Source organism: Wasmannia auropunctata, unplaced genomic scaffold (assembly GCF_000956235.1).
Source record: "Wasmannia auropunctata unplaced genomic scaffold, wasmannia.A_1.0 LD336078.1, whole genome shotgun sequence".
NCBI classification, from domain to species: Eukaryota; Metazoa; Arthropoda; class Insecta; order Hymenoptera; family Formicidae; genus Wasmannia; species Wasmannia auropunctata.
In genome coordinates, this window is record NW_012026812.1 from 3,038,569 (window position 1) to 3,053,678 (window position 15,110).

At 43.6% G+C, this 15,110-nt stretch overlaps 1 protein-coding gene across 1 annotated transcript in view; it reads right to left on the bottom strand.

Annotated features, from left to right (window-relative positions):
• Positions 1 to 2,555: 2,555 nt before the first annotated feature.
• Positions 2,556 to 15,110, bottom strand: part of LOC105448946 (baculoviral IAP repeat-containing protein 6) — a 28,969-nt gene continuing 16,414 nt past the window's right edge. The window contains exons 30-51 of the mRNA XM_011687847.1: positions 14,866 to 15,088; positions 14,388 to 14,688; positions 13,878 to 14,053; positions 13,576 to 13,774; positions 13,255 to 13,482; positions 12,532 to 13,047; positions 11,912 to 12,182; positions 11,508 to 11,767; positions 10,797 to 11,079; positions 10,124 to 10,509; positions 9,757 to 9,906; positions 9,351 to 9,528; positions 8,858 to 9,003; positions 8,486 to 8,728; positions 8,124 to 8,345; positions 7,781 to 8,002; positions 6,122 to 7,498; positions 5,567 to 5,787; positions 4,655 to 4,894; positions 4,287 to 4,475; positions 3,808 to 3,942; positions 2,556 to 3,694 (exon numbers count right to left, since the gene is read on the bottom strand). Coding sequence (XP_011686149.1) covers positions 3,398 to 3,694; positions 3,808 to 3,942; positions 4,287 to 4,475; positions 4,655 to 4,894; positions 5,567 to 5,787; positions 6,122 to 7,498; positions 7,781 to 8,002; positions 8,124 to 8,345; positions 8,486 to 8,728; positions 8,858 to 9,003; positions 9,351 to 9,528; positions 9,757 to 9,906; positions 10,124 to 10,509; positions 10,797 to 11,079; positions 11,508 to 11,767; positions 11,912 to 12,182; positions 12,532 to 13,047; positions 13,255 to 13,482; positions 13,576 to 13,774; positions 13,878 to 14,053; positions 14,388 to 14,688; positions 14,866 to 15,088 — 6,463 coding nt within the window. The 3' untranslated portion in view covers positions 2,556 to 3,397. The remainder of the gene's footprint in view (positions 3,695 to 3,807; positions 3,943 to 4,286; positions 4,476 to 4,654; positions 4,895 to 5,566; positions 5,788 to 6,121; positions 7,499 to 7,780; positions 8,003 to 8,123; positions 8,346 to 8,485; positions 8,729 to 8,857; positions 9,004 to 9,350; positions 9,529 to 9,756; positions 9,907 to 10,123; positions 10,510 to 10,796; positions 11,080 to 11,507; positions 11,768 to 11,911; positions 12,183 to 12,531; positions 13,048 to 13,254; positions 13,483 to 13,575; positions 13,775 to 13,877; positions 14,054 to 14,387; positions 14,689 to 14,865; positions 15,089 to 15,110) is intronic.

Consider the following 15,110-nt stretch of genomic DNA (forward strand, 5'->3'; position numbering starts at 1 on the left):
CCTCCCTCCCGCGGCCCGGCCGCGTGCTCCTCCATCTCGCTGCACTACGTGAAATCGGCAAAATCTGCGCCGTGAAGACACTTACCACCCGCAGCAGATCGCGAATCGTCCCGTAACCTGCACTGGAGCCGAAGAGAGTAATATAATGCTGGAGTACGCCGCGTGCTTCTTGCGTGCGCGCGCGCGCGCGCGCACGCCGACGAACGACCGGGGTGGTGGACCGCGGAGGCGGCGAATTGACCCGCGTGAACGATCCGCGGACGGGGCGCGATCGTCGATCGATTGTCCCTCGGGGCGGCGATCCTCGGCGCGGCGCGACGCGGCGCGAGACGATCCGGAGCGTCGACGATCGGCGAATCGGCTCCGCGCGACGCCGGGACGATCGGATACCGGGAGCGTGCGGGGACGACACGACCGATCTGAACCGCTCGCACCGACTGAAGTGCGCGGCCCGCGCCGGGCCGCTCGAGGGGGCCTCGCCGCGCGCGAGTCGCGACCTCCGCCGCGTCCCCCGGCTTCTCTTGCCCCCCCCCCTCTCCCTCCCCGCCGCCGCGGCCGTTCCTCCACGCCTCTCCTCGCCGTCCTCCTCGTCGACCGACGCACCGGCTACGGACAACGATCTCGCCCAGCTCGTCGTCGTATAATTCACGCGTTCTGCTCCGCTCCGCTCCGCTCCACTCCTTCGCGGTTACCATCCTTTACCAGCGGGACCCGCGCACCCGCGACGATCATCGTGTACCCGCGGATAACGCGCGCGGCGGTACCGCGGACGATATACACTGATGCGGAGTAATCCGGACCACCGGTCACGCGTCCGCGTTAACTGACCTGCGTTAACCCCGAAATTTGCGATTCCGCTCGCGGCGCCCGTTTCCCCGCCATTGTCGATCGCGCTATCAAACCGCTATACAAGTGCACGTTACGAGAAGCGAGAAATTTTTCTCGTCGCGGATTTTTTTTCGAAATTTCGACCGGTATAGTTTCGCTGACGGGATTACGCCTTCCTCGCGCCCACGCGTTCGTCGATATACGGATCGCGAAAATACGTAACCAAGAAATCTCCCTCATTCGCGGATCGGTAAACAATCGATATCGATGGACAACGCGTGCATTTAAACCGGAGTGACAAGAAGTTTCACGCACGAGATTTCTACTTGCGGAAAGAGGTACATGAGGTTTCAACATCGCGCGTTTGCACATTTTCTAAAGAAACTCTCGAGAATCGCACTTACCCCTGCAGCCGCGCCATTGCGTTCCGCGGCCCCCGAGAAGTAGCTGAAGTTAGCCCTCCCCAGATTCATATCCGCCACCTACTTCAGTTTTGATTTACGAGTAATCTCTTGGTGGGCGCGAAATTTGAAGGGAATTGAGCGTCCCCGTGACTCCTGCTATTTCTTGAAAATAATCGAATAAACACGTAACTCCAATTCTCTCGTCTAATCATCTAATTATCTATCTCTTAATTATCTTAAACAAACAAAAATTGACATAAAAAATATATAAATATACATATATAACATACTTTAAAGTGTCATCTCTTATAAAGATGTATAAATATTTTGGAGTATCATCTCAATTTAAAGCATTTTGAAAAATATCGTTAAAAAATGAAATTATAAATATTAAATAATAAAGGCGCACGCACAGAATTAACTGACTGCACATATCTGCCTTTCTCCTCAGCTGTTCCAAGGATGCAGTTCCAAGTTGTAGCCGGACGAAAGAACTCGGGATGGAAGACGTGTATTTCAAAACAATGTGACTTTATTTCGTTCATATGGTCGATTCATATGAAATTTACGTGTACTAAGTAGCTGTTACAATTACAAAGAGCAATTCTCGTTTACGCGAGAAACGTACCACCTGATATTCCGTTATTTTTTTATTTTTTATTTTTTTTTGTTGTCTCCAAGATACCATTTTTTTTTCCTTTCTCCAGTTGTTCGTTCAATCGACATAGAACACGTACTATTATATTAAACGTTATCTAACGATGTACCTAGATCGTCGTCTCGTTCGGAGTCATTTAGATTCGGTCGCATTGCGCGCAGGGGGATACCCGCTACATCAATAACTCGCAATTAGTTGCACCTGTCACGAGGCTGACTTCCGTCGACGTCGCGCCTTTTTGTATTGTCTCTTCTTTGCCGCCCGCAGCTTTTGGCATCGAGCCCCGTATTTAAAGGCCCGACAAAGTGGATGGCGCACCCTGAAGAGATGTGTAGTCTAGTACAAACAGATCTACGCAATAAATCGCTCGTTAAAGTATATAATACTATGTCCTAATGTAGAAATACATTTAAAACGAAGAGAACGACGCGTCAGCGATTAGAAACGCACATATACACCGTACAGATATATGTACACATATACATGTATGTATGCATATATGTGTTATGTACGTATTATATATATATATATATATAAAAGAGAAACCAGTACTACTATTGATAAAGTATAATAATAATATTGATATATTACAATATTACATAATATTGATATCAATATTATATATCAATATTATTATACAATTATTGTACAATAATATTATAATATAATATTGATATAAAGTAAAACGTCGTTAAAATGAGAGAACGGTCTGTACACGGGGAAAAGGGGGGCAATTGGTAGGCGGAGTGCGACCGCGTCGCTCTCGGGAAGACACGAGCGACAAGAAAAGGACGGTGGAACGCAATGTCCAAGGATTATTTCGCATGAAAGTGCAGCTAATTCAGAGTTACGCTACATAAACGAGGAACATGTATAATAAATATCGAATAACAGTTGTGGTACTTATGGTAGTACGAAGTAGTAGAATGCAGCGTACACGTACTATAGCAGCGGCTATAAAAAGTATCTACTACGCACGAGTTTGTTACATTCGCGCTACTTATTCTTTGCCTCTATCTGTTTCGTTTTCTCTCTCTCTTTCTCTCGTCCTTTCACTCTCTCGATTATTCTCACCCATACACACTCATTCGCTCAATTTCTATCTTCCTTTCTCTCCTCCTCTCTCTCTCTCTCTCTCTCTCATTTCTCTTTCACATTTTCTCGCTATTGTAAATTCTTACTTGTCTTTCTCGCTCTACCACACCTTATATTTTTCTATCTACGTCTGATCATCATCATCATCATCATTGTAATAATTATCATCATCGCAATAATCATCAATGATCGTTATGTATTCGGCCGAAAGTCGTCACTGCTTTCTTCCCCTAAACGCCTTGGCTAAATACCCCGAATTGATTCGGCCGTTGGACAAGGATAATAAATCTGCGCACTTCTGATTTCAGTCCGTTGTGTCATCTGTGTTCATGTTCAATGTCCATTTGTTTATCCCGTAACACAAACAATAGACTTTTCAAAATGTCCAACAATGTCTATTAACATCCTTTAGCTATTCACACATTTTCGAAACCATCTTCTCCATCTCGACGTCCGTGTCGATGTCGTGGTGCACGTGGCTACTGCTCGTGCTGCTATTGCCGATCGGAGCTATAGCGTTGGCGGCGATGGGAGTAGCCACCGCGGCGGTCGCAGACGCCGTAACCGTCGACGGCGTGTTCGGCGTTGTGCCCGGGGTGCCGGATAGTTCGATGGGCGAGCCTGGCGACGCGAGTGGTTCGGCCAAGTCCTCCAATCCTTTGGGCGTTGGCAGTTTGTTCAGTTCTTCTCTCAATAATCTATAATGTCTCTGTGAATGTACAAAGGAAAAGCATAATTAAGTAAAGCCATAAAGGTGTACAAATGAAAAATCTTAAATTATTCACATTTGTCTTTTTTGTCTTTTTCAAAAATAATACTTACCCTTAGAGACAGCGCATTAAGAGAAATTGTACGACCTGATCTACGATCCGATCCATGCATTTCCATATCTCTTATCCATCCCTCCAGTTGTGCAACGATCTCGTGTCTTTTTATCCAAAAGTGGGTATGTATAACCTGCCGCAAAATGATCAGAGTTTTTTTTACTCGCGAGAACAACGCATTTTAAGACCATATATCAAATCATTGAGACATCTTTATTTCACAGATAATCTTTACGAGTCTCTATACATTCCTATAACTTAAATTGTTAATGATAATGGCTATTAATGAATAATAATTATTATAATATTAATACAATAATTTTGTTGTGCTAAAAACACGACATACTTGTTTTAGCTTAGTTAATTATTATTGCCACTTTTTATACATGCATATTGAAATGAATGTGCATAGAGACTGGTTATTGAGAAAAAAAGTACATCTCAACCATTCTAAAGCCAGTTGTATGTTTAACGCACCTCCTTGAAACACGGACAGGGATTGCGTATTTGATCCAACATCGCCCACTTGGCGGTAGCCTGACAAATATTCGCATTGTACTCCTGACTAGATTGAGCACCGCTTGACGTACCCCGTGATCGTTCGTATCCGGGCTCGTTGAAATAGGGTTCGGACACTAAGATTAGCGACTGTATCGATACTAAAACCTGTTTCCAACAAAGTTACAACGGTATGTAATTAACGTCTTCCTCCTTTCGCTGAAGTTTTTCAAGTTCCTGAGATCTATTTATAAACCGCGATATCGAGTTGCGCTCCAATCGCTTAATAATAATTTAATCCTTAACAAAGAGATTTTGTCAGAATTTACCCGACTTCGGGAACTCACCTGAAGAAAGCTACTCGTGTGCGCGTTCCACTTCTCCTCAGGTCGGCCGTGCCAAGTGTTCAATACGCTGAGACAGACCTTCCCGTCGTTATACAAATTCGGATTGAAGCGCACGGTGTGACGACCGGTTGTCTCTAGGTTTATTAACATCGGGCTGTTAGGATAATCGGGAGGGAAGTACACGTCAAACTCAAAACAGCCGTTTGCGTACGGCGTTTCTGCTGGCCCCGTTATGAGTACCTTTAACAATCGTATACATCGTGTCACATTGCGGCGCACATGCGAGAGACTTGAGTGAGTCGCTGAGTTCGATCTTTAAGCACCGGCAAAATGTCGAAAGAGAAACAAGATTCTTTGCGTCTTGTTGAAATTGCAACAGCAAAAAATTACATTTAGTCCTTATCATAATTTATTAATTAATAACATATCGTTAATAACACAAATTTTGCACAGAACTACACATCTTCAGAATTTCTTCGTGCTGCAATTTCAATAAGCGGAAGTACGTAGCTTTTGATATTCGATATAATAATAATTTGAATTCTATATTTAATTGAAATTTCTTCTGATAATTATTGATAAAAGATTTATACTCTATTTTATACTCTCGTAAGTTACAATTATAATGAAAAAGTTTCCAAATATTTTAAAAATAAAGTCTCTAATATTTTTTTCTTTTACACTTCGAGATATTTAATACACTATGCTTTAACAATAACGTTACGAAATACAGCCAAATGCTTAAGGATCAAACAGCTAGATAACTAATTAATCCTGCTGTTCTATCCATTTCTTCTGTGCGATATTCAAAGTTATGTTCACGAAGTTATCACATGTTAAAAATGAAAATCGACGAATAGAGCTGAACGAGACAACAGGATTAAGTTGAGCTTCATAAGTAAGACGATATACCTTCATAATATCCAATCTATCTGCGTCACATCTCACGAACACGCTACTACTGTAAGACAGAGGCAACGCTGTCGAGAGCGTGACGGCTTCTTGAGCTAATCTTTTCACGCGAGTCGGATGACTCCTCTCGCCGGCAGCCCTCATATTCGATTCGAAGTGATACGAAACAGTAAATTTGTAGCCTCCACCGTCTGGGTTCTCGGTAATCATTTCATAGGTATCTGCGGTACCAATATAAATATTAATTATCGGTATTATTTATTATACGAGTATTATTGACTCTAGAATTTTGCCCATTTTGAAAATTCTAAGGCATTTTTTAAATATAATTATCAATCAAAGATTTATATGCTTCATTTTATGCTCTCGTAAGTTTAAATTATAATTGAATTGTTTCAATATATTAAAAAAATCAAAAAACTCTCTCTAACATTCTTTCTCTTACTTCGGGATATTTAATAATTCTTAATTCAAAACGAAGGATTTTAATTGTTTAATATAATTGTGAATTCAAATTTTAGGTAAACGAATTTTATTCTTAAGTTAAAAACTTACCGAATTGTAGATTTTTCATTACTTCCAGGTACCGGTGCTCCAGACTTGAGCGTAGTGGCAGTTCCGGCGCCGTTGGGCTCGACCCAGGTAATTCCTCGCCGATACCGGACAATCGACACGTGGCGTTTTGCACTATAGTCGCGCTTTCCTGTATATCGGGGATTAACGTGGCCAGGCCCTCGTCCTGCTCGGTGTCGTCGGGATACTTGGGCCCCACTTTCATATTCGTTTTGTTGCCCCTCGTGCGATTTATTTTGTTCACATACGTGTCCACGCACACTTTCATGCTCGACAGGAGGGACACCACGGACGGCTCTCCGGATCTGCCGCCGCGCGGCAGCAGGAGCGGCGCTAATTGACTGGAGAGCGCCATGGCGCGGAGCAGTTGCAGGACCGCGCGGTACAGAGGTATGTGCCTGGCCATGTCCAGAACGGAATCGTTCCGCAGGTATGACGACAGCGCCGGCAGTAGGCAGGAGCGCGCGAGTAAGTCGGGAAACGGAGCCGGTAGCTCCTGCTGCGGTTGCCCGCCCCCCGACGTGCCGATGTAACTCGCGAGGACCTGCAGCAGCACCGTCACGTGCTCGTCCTCGCATCGCTGACGCAGCAGCGCCTGTTCGACGTTCCACGACTGCTGCGTGGACCCGGTGCCAAAGCCTGTGCCCTTCGCCCAGTACAGATGCGAATTGTCGTCGCTGCGTCCTCCGCCGCCGCTACCGCCGCCGACGCCACCGCCGCTCTGCCCGGTCTTATGCTCGGCCGAACCGTCGTTCTGCCCGGTCTGGTGGGTGAATATCGCCAGGCAGTTCAACAGCAGCAGCATAGCGCCCACCTCGATGGTCGTGCCCCGCAGGAGCAGCCCGTCGTCGGTGGTCGGCGGCGTGGCGTCCAGCAGCTGCTTCAGAACCTGGAACGGCAGGGTCGGCAACGAGGCTGCCAACGGCGAGGTCAGCACCTCACCGCCCTCGCCGTCGTCGGAGACGCCGAGGGCGAGTCGCAGCAGGCACTGCGCCCGCTTCTTGTCCCGCAGCAGCACCTCGGCGTAGCCCGGTAGTCTGAGGAACAGGCCGAACGCCGCGAGGGAGTGCGGCGGCACGTACGGTGCAGGTACCGACGTCTTCGGCGGGCAATTCGTTCTACCCTCCTCCAGGGCCTCGTAAATGTCGTCGTTGGTCTCCAGTTTCACCCAGTCGGCGTCGGTCTGCTCCGGCGACGGTGACTTCTCGATGAAGAACGATGGTCTGCCGGGGTCCGGATACACAAGCGGCAAGTGGCGCGCCAGCACCGCCAGTCCGCCGCCGGCGCTGAAGACGCCCAACGAACTCTCGATGCTTCTGTAGTTCAACAGTTCGCTGTCGTTCTGCTTCGCCGCGTCTTCTGCAAACAAACGAAACGAACTCGTGTAGCGACCCACGAGAATATTTTCGTACTCTTTCATGATGTTCTCCTCCGAGATTGCACTCGCGCAGTGTTTCTATAAGAGCAATATTAAAATCTGACGTTGGCCAGTGCAGATTTTAACATTGCTCTTATATGGAAACACAGCATAAATGCACTCCCAAGGGAAAACGCTATTAATTTCGAGATCGATCGACCTTGAGATCGTGCGAATAATTTTGCGAGACATTGCCCTAAGATGAATAGAAAGAAATTATATACCTTTGGAGTCCTTGCTACGCTGACGTAAGATGAGATGTAAGCACGGCTCAGACAACGAGACGCCGCTGTCCTCGGCGATCGCCAAGAGTTGCGCGATTGTAAGCTGAGGCGGTAGAGGAGTGTTAGGACGAGACGAATGTATCAGGTATTGCTGATTCGTCGCGTTGGCCGGGTTTGCTTGTGCATTATTAGTCGAGGCTTTGCTCGTTACTGGCGTTCCGTCTGTTAAATAACAATAAAAAAAATATGAATAATCTTTATAAAATCAAGAAACAATTCATTTCAACTTAATGAGTATCAAATCCACGCAGCTCTCTATCGAAAATATAATTTAAGAACGTACCAGAATTTAAACGCGTTTTTCTGATTATAGGGCCACGAGCTTGCGATCTGTTCGACACTTCTTTCGCCCGCTTGTCTTTCGCTGTGTTTCCAGCGGCCACGCTGAGCGTATCTACCACTAACGTCATTCCCGACTCCCAGAATTCACGAGAACGATTGTTTCCGTTGGAACTCGCCTCGTTACCCTTATACGTGTTCGGGAGTAACAAGAGAAGCCACGTTCCTTAAAAATTAAATTTCGTATGAGCATTCCTGATATCGAGAATATCAATAAATCTTTTCCAACGCACTTGCCTATTCTCCGCTCATTCTTGCTTTTACTAAATATTATTTTTATAATCAAGTACTTGCGTAGACACACACCTGACACCTGCTGCAATATATCGGCCACCGTCGCTTGCGTCGACATGTACAATAATTGATGGTAGTGACCGAGGGGATGAGCGGGATGTAGCGGCATGGATGGCATGCTGTGATTGTTCGTGGTCGCTGAAACTTTCATAGGGGCTTCCGACGTTACGGATACCAGTACCTTCTCCCCTTCCAAGAGCAGTTGCAGAATTAATCTTCGCGTAAATCCAGAAATGCCGTGGAGATACCGCACATCTGTTGCAATTGTAACCGCACGTTATTCGTCCCGCGTTCACTCAATTAATTAATTTAATATTATACGTCGGAAAACTTGGAATTACGTAAGCGCGATATTCTCGATACTATAATACACAGTGCACTTACTTGAAGTAGTTCGCTGTTGGGAAATTACCTCGATGAGAAGCTTCGCCAGTAACTTTTGATTAGCCAGATGACACCAACAGCATCTTGACAAGAATTTAATCATAGCGCTCTCCAGTAACGCGTACGACGCGCTTGTTTTCGAACAACTGCAACATATATCATAACGCATATAAAGTAACGTGTGTGCTTGTCGCGAAAAAGTTTAAACAAAAGTTTTAAATAAGCTATAAAAACAAAGTTTCGCGAAAGTCCTTCAGAGTGGAGATTGTGGGCGAAGGTTTACAACTTTTTTTATTAAAAAAAAAAATTACAATTGTAAAGGAGGAAGCGAAAATCCACATAGAACGACTTTTCTCCAGAAAATTAAAAAGCTCGATTCCTACTATGGCATCATTGACGATGATGATATATATTAAGATTATTAAGTAACACGATCTTTGTACATTTCTCCCGTGACGTAGATATTCTCTAAAAGTTATGCAAGCATACGTACCTCGACGCAGACGCGGATGGACTTTCGATAGGACGATTACTAAGAAGCGAGAGAAGCGGTAACCAGAAACCGCGGCCTTCCTCACCGAGCCAGTCACGCATTCTGCCTTCCGCACATACGAGCGTCAGAAATTCTATCACTACCGCTATGCTCTCTGGTTTTGTCATGCACAATCCTCCTGAAGAGAAAAAACAGATTGTATATTTGTATAACGTTCCATGAATAACGATGAGCTTATTTTCAAATTCTGATTTGATTTGTATTCTTTAATTCCCACTATTCTATAAATTTATACACGCTTTCAAAAAAAAAAAAATGAATATTGTATAACTTTACAAATCCCATTTGTAAATGTATGGATTTAAAAATGAGCCTCTAAAATATCAATAACGATATCAATATATACCAGAATAATTGTTCGATCCGGAACTCGAACCTGCCGCCTTATCGCTGTCCGTCGAGTTGACATCTTCAGTCGCGTTGTTTTCACTGCTGTCACCCGATGCCATTTTACTATCCCGCTGCTGTTGCTTGGATTTCTCCAGATTACAGAAATCTAAATGCGTAAATGACAGCGTTAATAAATTCTTTAACAACTTCGTTTAAAATCCATTTAAAAGCATGTTAGCACAATCTACAATTCGAAGCGCAACAAGAAAAATGTTCTCGTTACACCTACAAATTATACTCTTATATAGAATTCGTTGCCACGAATTATAGATTACCTAAATGCTTTTATATTTGAAAGAGTAGAAAGAGAGAGAAATTTCAACCTGTAATCGATGCTGTCAGTAATGCCGGTAGACCAGAATCGATCAGTTGCTGTGTACCGGGCGGCGAACGCGCCGCTGCGGCAACGGTCAGCAATTGTCCCTCCGTCAAATGCAACCATTTGTGTTTCAGCAAGATAAACTGGCAGTACCATCCCTCGGCATTCATATCGCTCTTCTTATCATCCGTCTGCTCCTCGCTTTCCTTGCAGTCGTCGGATATGGACGCGGTCGGATTCATCGCGATATTCGGCACCAAGATCTGTACCCATTCCAGAAGCAAGATCAACAACGACGGCCTCACGTAGCAGAAAGCGCACAGGACAGAGTCGATCGCTTGCTTCAAGGCTGAATTGTGTCCGAGAGTCAGGGTCCATTTGTACAATGAGCTGTTCAACAACAAAAATTTGAGATTAATTGAAGAGTTGGATCCGATAAATATTAAATAACTTTATGAGAAAAAAAACTTAAGTTTCAAAACTATCTCATGTAAATAATTTATATATTTAATATATATTTAATATAATAATATTCAAATTTTTTAAAAAAGAATATAAAAAAGGTTCAGATATTCAAAATAAAATTTGCTAATAATAAAATAAATCGATTTATGTTCGAATAAAAAGGGTCGAGACACAAAGAAAACGTGCGACTATAATATAATAAATAGTCTTACTAGAACAGTTCGTCCGTCAGCAAGACTTGCAGATCGTAGTTGTGATTTTGCTGTTGATGAGCCTTCCAAATGATAGAGGACACACAGTGAATGTATACCGCTGGTGGATTGACTGAATTGGGATTACTGTTCGTCTGAGATATTCCATTCGCGGCCGATATTTGCAGCCACGTAAGAACGGCTTTCATGCGAGCCTCCGTGCTAAAGTCTCGAATGGAACACAATTGCTGAAGCAATTCAACGACCAACTGTACGATGGACGTTTCCTGGGAGGTCACAGCCCCTAATAAAATATCAGTATAATTATTTTAATATATCGTAACGTTGTAAGCTTAAAAGAGAGAATTATTATGTTAAATATTTCATTCAGAAATAGCCTAGTATTCGTGATATCCTAAACAATACATATTTAATATCAATACAAAATTTAATATTTATCATATAAGGACTTCAAAATAATATAAACCAATTTTTGCAACAATTTGCAAATATTACCAATTTTATTTTACATATATTTGAAAAGTTATTTATTTTTTATTTACAGTAATTTATAATGCATCTCAAAATAACGAGATAAATAAAAAAAATTATCTTTTTCTCGTTTGAAATGCAAGCCTCTTCAAGATACGAGGCTCAAAGTCGTAGTTCATCTGTATTTAAGGCCATCACTGATTTCGTTTGCAGAAAAAAAAACGGAGAACAAAGCGATACCTTGAAAGAAAGGGGTGGACCTGTTGTTGAGTAAGAGACCAATGAGACGAAGTCCAAGCTCTCGAGAGTGTAAGCCAAGTTGTAATAGAACCCTCTCCAGGTTGGGAGTAAAGAGAGACGGTGCTGGGAGTAACAGGAGGTTGCAGCATGCCTCGACCAGGCCTTCGACCGAAGCCGCGGAATTAAGCACCTCGACGGCCAGATTACTGTTCAGCGTGCTTACCGACAAGCACTGATGCAGTAATCGCAACCAACCCAAGCTACATAAACGTTATCAGAAATAAATTCCTATGAATTCACTCATAGCCATGAATAAATTGTTACCGGCGTTAACGGCGCCGACGGTCACTCACTTCTGGGACCAGGGAGAGAGAGAGAAAGAGAGAAAAAAAATGATATGTTACCTAGTCTTAGTTAGCTGCTCTTCGTCTATCGTGTCCGGATTCGTTTTGATCTCGCCGAACGCGGTGGTGCCCAGCAATCGTATTTGACTGAGATTTATGTTTGTCGAGTCCCGCGGCTTGTACAGGCGCACCAACACGGAAGTCGCGACTTCCGGCTGTGACAAAGTAACGCGTATGTACGTTAAGCCCGCCGTTGGCATCGGCGGACAGACCGGCGTCAGTGGACCGTTACTTTCCCTCGAAACCTCCAGCGCCACAGCCGATGGACACGCTATCAGATAAATATGCTTATATTAGAAAAAAAGCATTTATTGTTTAATTAAAGAGACTGTCTCTCACCGATCGCACTTCCCTTGAACTGCAAATTCTTTGGCATATCTTAAGTCAATTTTTTACGAACGAAATTGTTTTGTTTTGATAAAAAAATCCACAATTTAAAGGAAATACGTTTAAATGGAGAATTTTGCTAAAATGTTCGAAATTAATGAGATTCCATGATGAGCTTTCTCATTCTTGACAAGGCAAATATACAGAAAGAGAAAGATGGAAAGCAATGTCATGAAATCTCGAGGGGATCTCGTCACAATTTCCGCGTATGAATCAAAGCGTTGTAGACTTACTGGACAGCGCCGTGAGATGTGGTTGCAGCTCCACCTTCCTAAGCAGGATGGCGCACGGCAAGGTGATGGTGAGATCGACCCACGCCTCGTCGGGATAAAAGTGATACGACCACGCCGGTGTCCGCGCGCGTTTGTGAGGGGTGGCGTTCTGTATGAGCACGTCCGCCGGCTGCGCGGTCGGATTCAACCAGGATATCGAACCGAGGGGCGCGAAATTCAGCAGACCGTCGTCGTGGGTCTCCAGCGAGCTGACGCCCTTCTTGCTGCTGCTCGCCATCATCTGCATCACGTTCGGCGCGTTCGACAAGTGCTCCATGACGAGGGCGATCACGCCCGACGAGGTGGAAGCGCCGGCGGTACCGCTGTTGCTCGACCTCACGAGATTCTCGCAGAGCACCTTCACGCCGCCCATCGCGGTGAAGATGGATAACGACGACGCGTTGTCCAGCACCCTCAGGATGTACCAAAGAAGAGGCTCGGACAGCTGCATAACTCCCAACTCGGTTTCTCCGCACGCTGCAAGCAGTCGCGTGACGATCGTTTTATTTTCTCGAGAGATAAACCACGCACACGAGGCTTTATATAAAAAGATTTCACGTTACATTTTTTTCACGCAGAATTAATATGATCAGTATAACGAGATTCTATTATGATTAACTTAATGAGATTTTATCTATTAATACAATAAGAATTTCTCGATTCTATAATGTTACACATTCTTACATGAGGAGAGATAGTGGTAAAGCGGCTTAAGAACTAGAGTTGGGTCGCTAGCCTTTTTCGTAAGGGTCGTTAGGAGCTGGAACGTCGCGTCCGCTATCGAAGCCGGGTCACCGAGTTCGGTGGTCGATGCTGCGCTCGCACTTTCGCCCAAGAGCATAGCTAACGACGACCCTGTGCTGTGACCGAGAGCGCCCAGTAGACGCATCATGGTTGGTTCGTGTTGCAAAACTTAAAAATAAAAAAAATTCAATTAATAAAACAGTACCTGGTGTGAAATACAGTAAATATGTTTATAAAATTCTTTATAGTGTTATTAGTTACCAGTATCAGCCAGGCAAGGCATGGGAGGTTTGCTAGGTTTAGGTTGCTGCAGATGGAAGGAGTTTCGTTGCTCCGCCGCTTTACTCTCATCCGTCTGCCAAGTATTCGCGTTCTGAGAATCGCTTGCATTGCTTCTAGAGCTCCAGGTCGTCTCGGACAATTCCATCTCTGCCGATTCCTCCGAATGATCTTGGCGAGTCTAAAGAATAAAATGCAACCATTTGTATAAAAAAAAATAAACTAATATAAATACATTTCTTAAATAATCAATTCTTGAATACCAATAATAATGGAACACGTACATTCGGTAATGGAGTCTGGATGAGTGTGCACACCAATTTGATAAGGGCCACGATTAAAGTGTCCCACGATGCGGGACGACATTGTCTCGCGTCGCCGCCGAGCACACAAGCGAACAGACCGCCGAAACTGCCGGACTGATTGGCCGAATCAACCGCGCCTCCGCACTGTGCGCCAACTGTTAAAACAATATCTGTGCATTAAGACTCTCGCGATCTTTTACGAAGACAAAAACCAATCGAGTTAAACCACTAACAATTTAATATCTAATTTCATTAAAATAATTTTATTAAATAATTTTAAATATATCAAAAATAAAAAGCACTGATTTTTCAAAATCAGTGAAAGTCTATTAAAATCCAGTAAAAGAATGTGGCCTTGATAACAATAAACTTTTGAATACTATAAACTGTGAAACTATTTAGTTTCTTTTCGCATCATAATTTTCTTAAATTGCACTTTTTATTGTTACTTTTATTTGTAAAAATATTTAATAAAGAAGAAAACTTTACCCTCAGATCCTTTGACGTATGTCGAAACCAACACGCCAACGCATTCTGATATACTCATAGCGATGCCCAAGTCGGTATTGACATAATTCAGATTAACTACGGACGTAATTAGCTTGCACTGCGCATCTAAAGGTCCCTTCCTTAAAATGAGAGGCCCGCTTGGTTGCACAAGTTGATATACCACTTGCAACAGGAGGTCCTTCAGGGAGTTACCTAAACAGCTATCTGTCGTAATGACATCACACATCATTTCCAGCCTAACGAGAAAATCGTGTAATGCTTGGCAAACTGTAGGCCCAGCCTGAAATAGAAATGCTATCGTAAATAAAACGTAAAAGATGTAGGACTAAACATTAGTCTATTTTCACACATGCACGATATATAAGTTACAGAAATCATATAAATAAATACATAAATTAAATTATATTACAATAAGTGTCATAAAAAATCTATAATAAAAAGAAAGACGTATCCTCACCATAATATATTGCTTATCCATCGTATTGATATTTAATCCGTTGCCGGAAAGTAGGCGCAACAACATAGGGCCCGTATTGCGTTCTTTAACAATACAACTAGCCATAGAAGGACTACTAGGTGCAAAGCCGTCTAAACCAGAGTATCTTCGTAGCGGCTGATTGCAGACGATAGTTAAACATTGCAACGCAAGACACCAAGCGCGCAAAGAGACCCCAGTGTGCCTAAAGTTTAACACAAATTAAG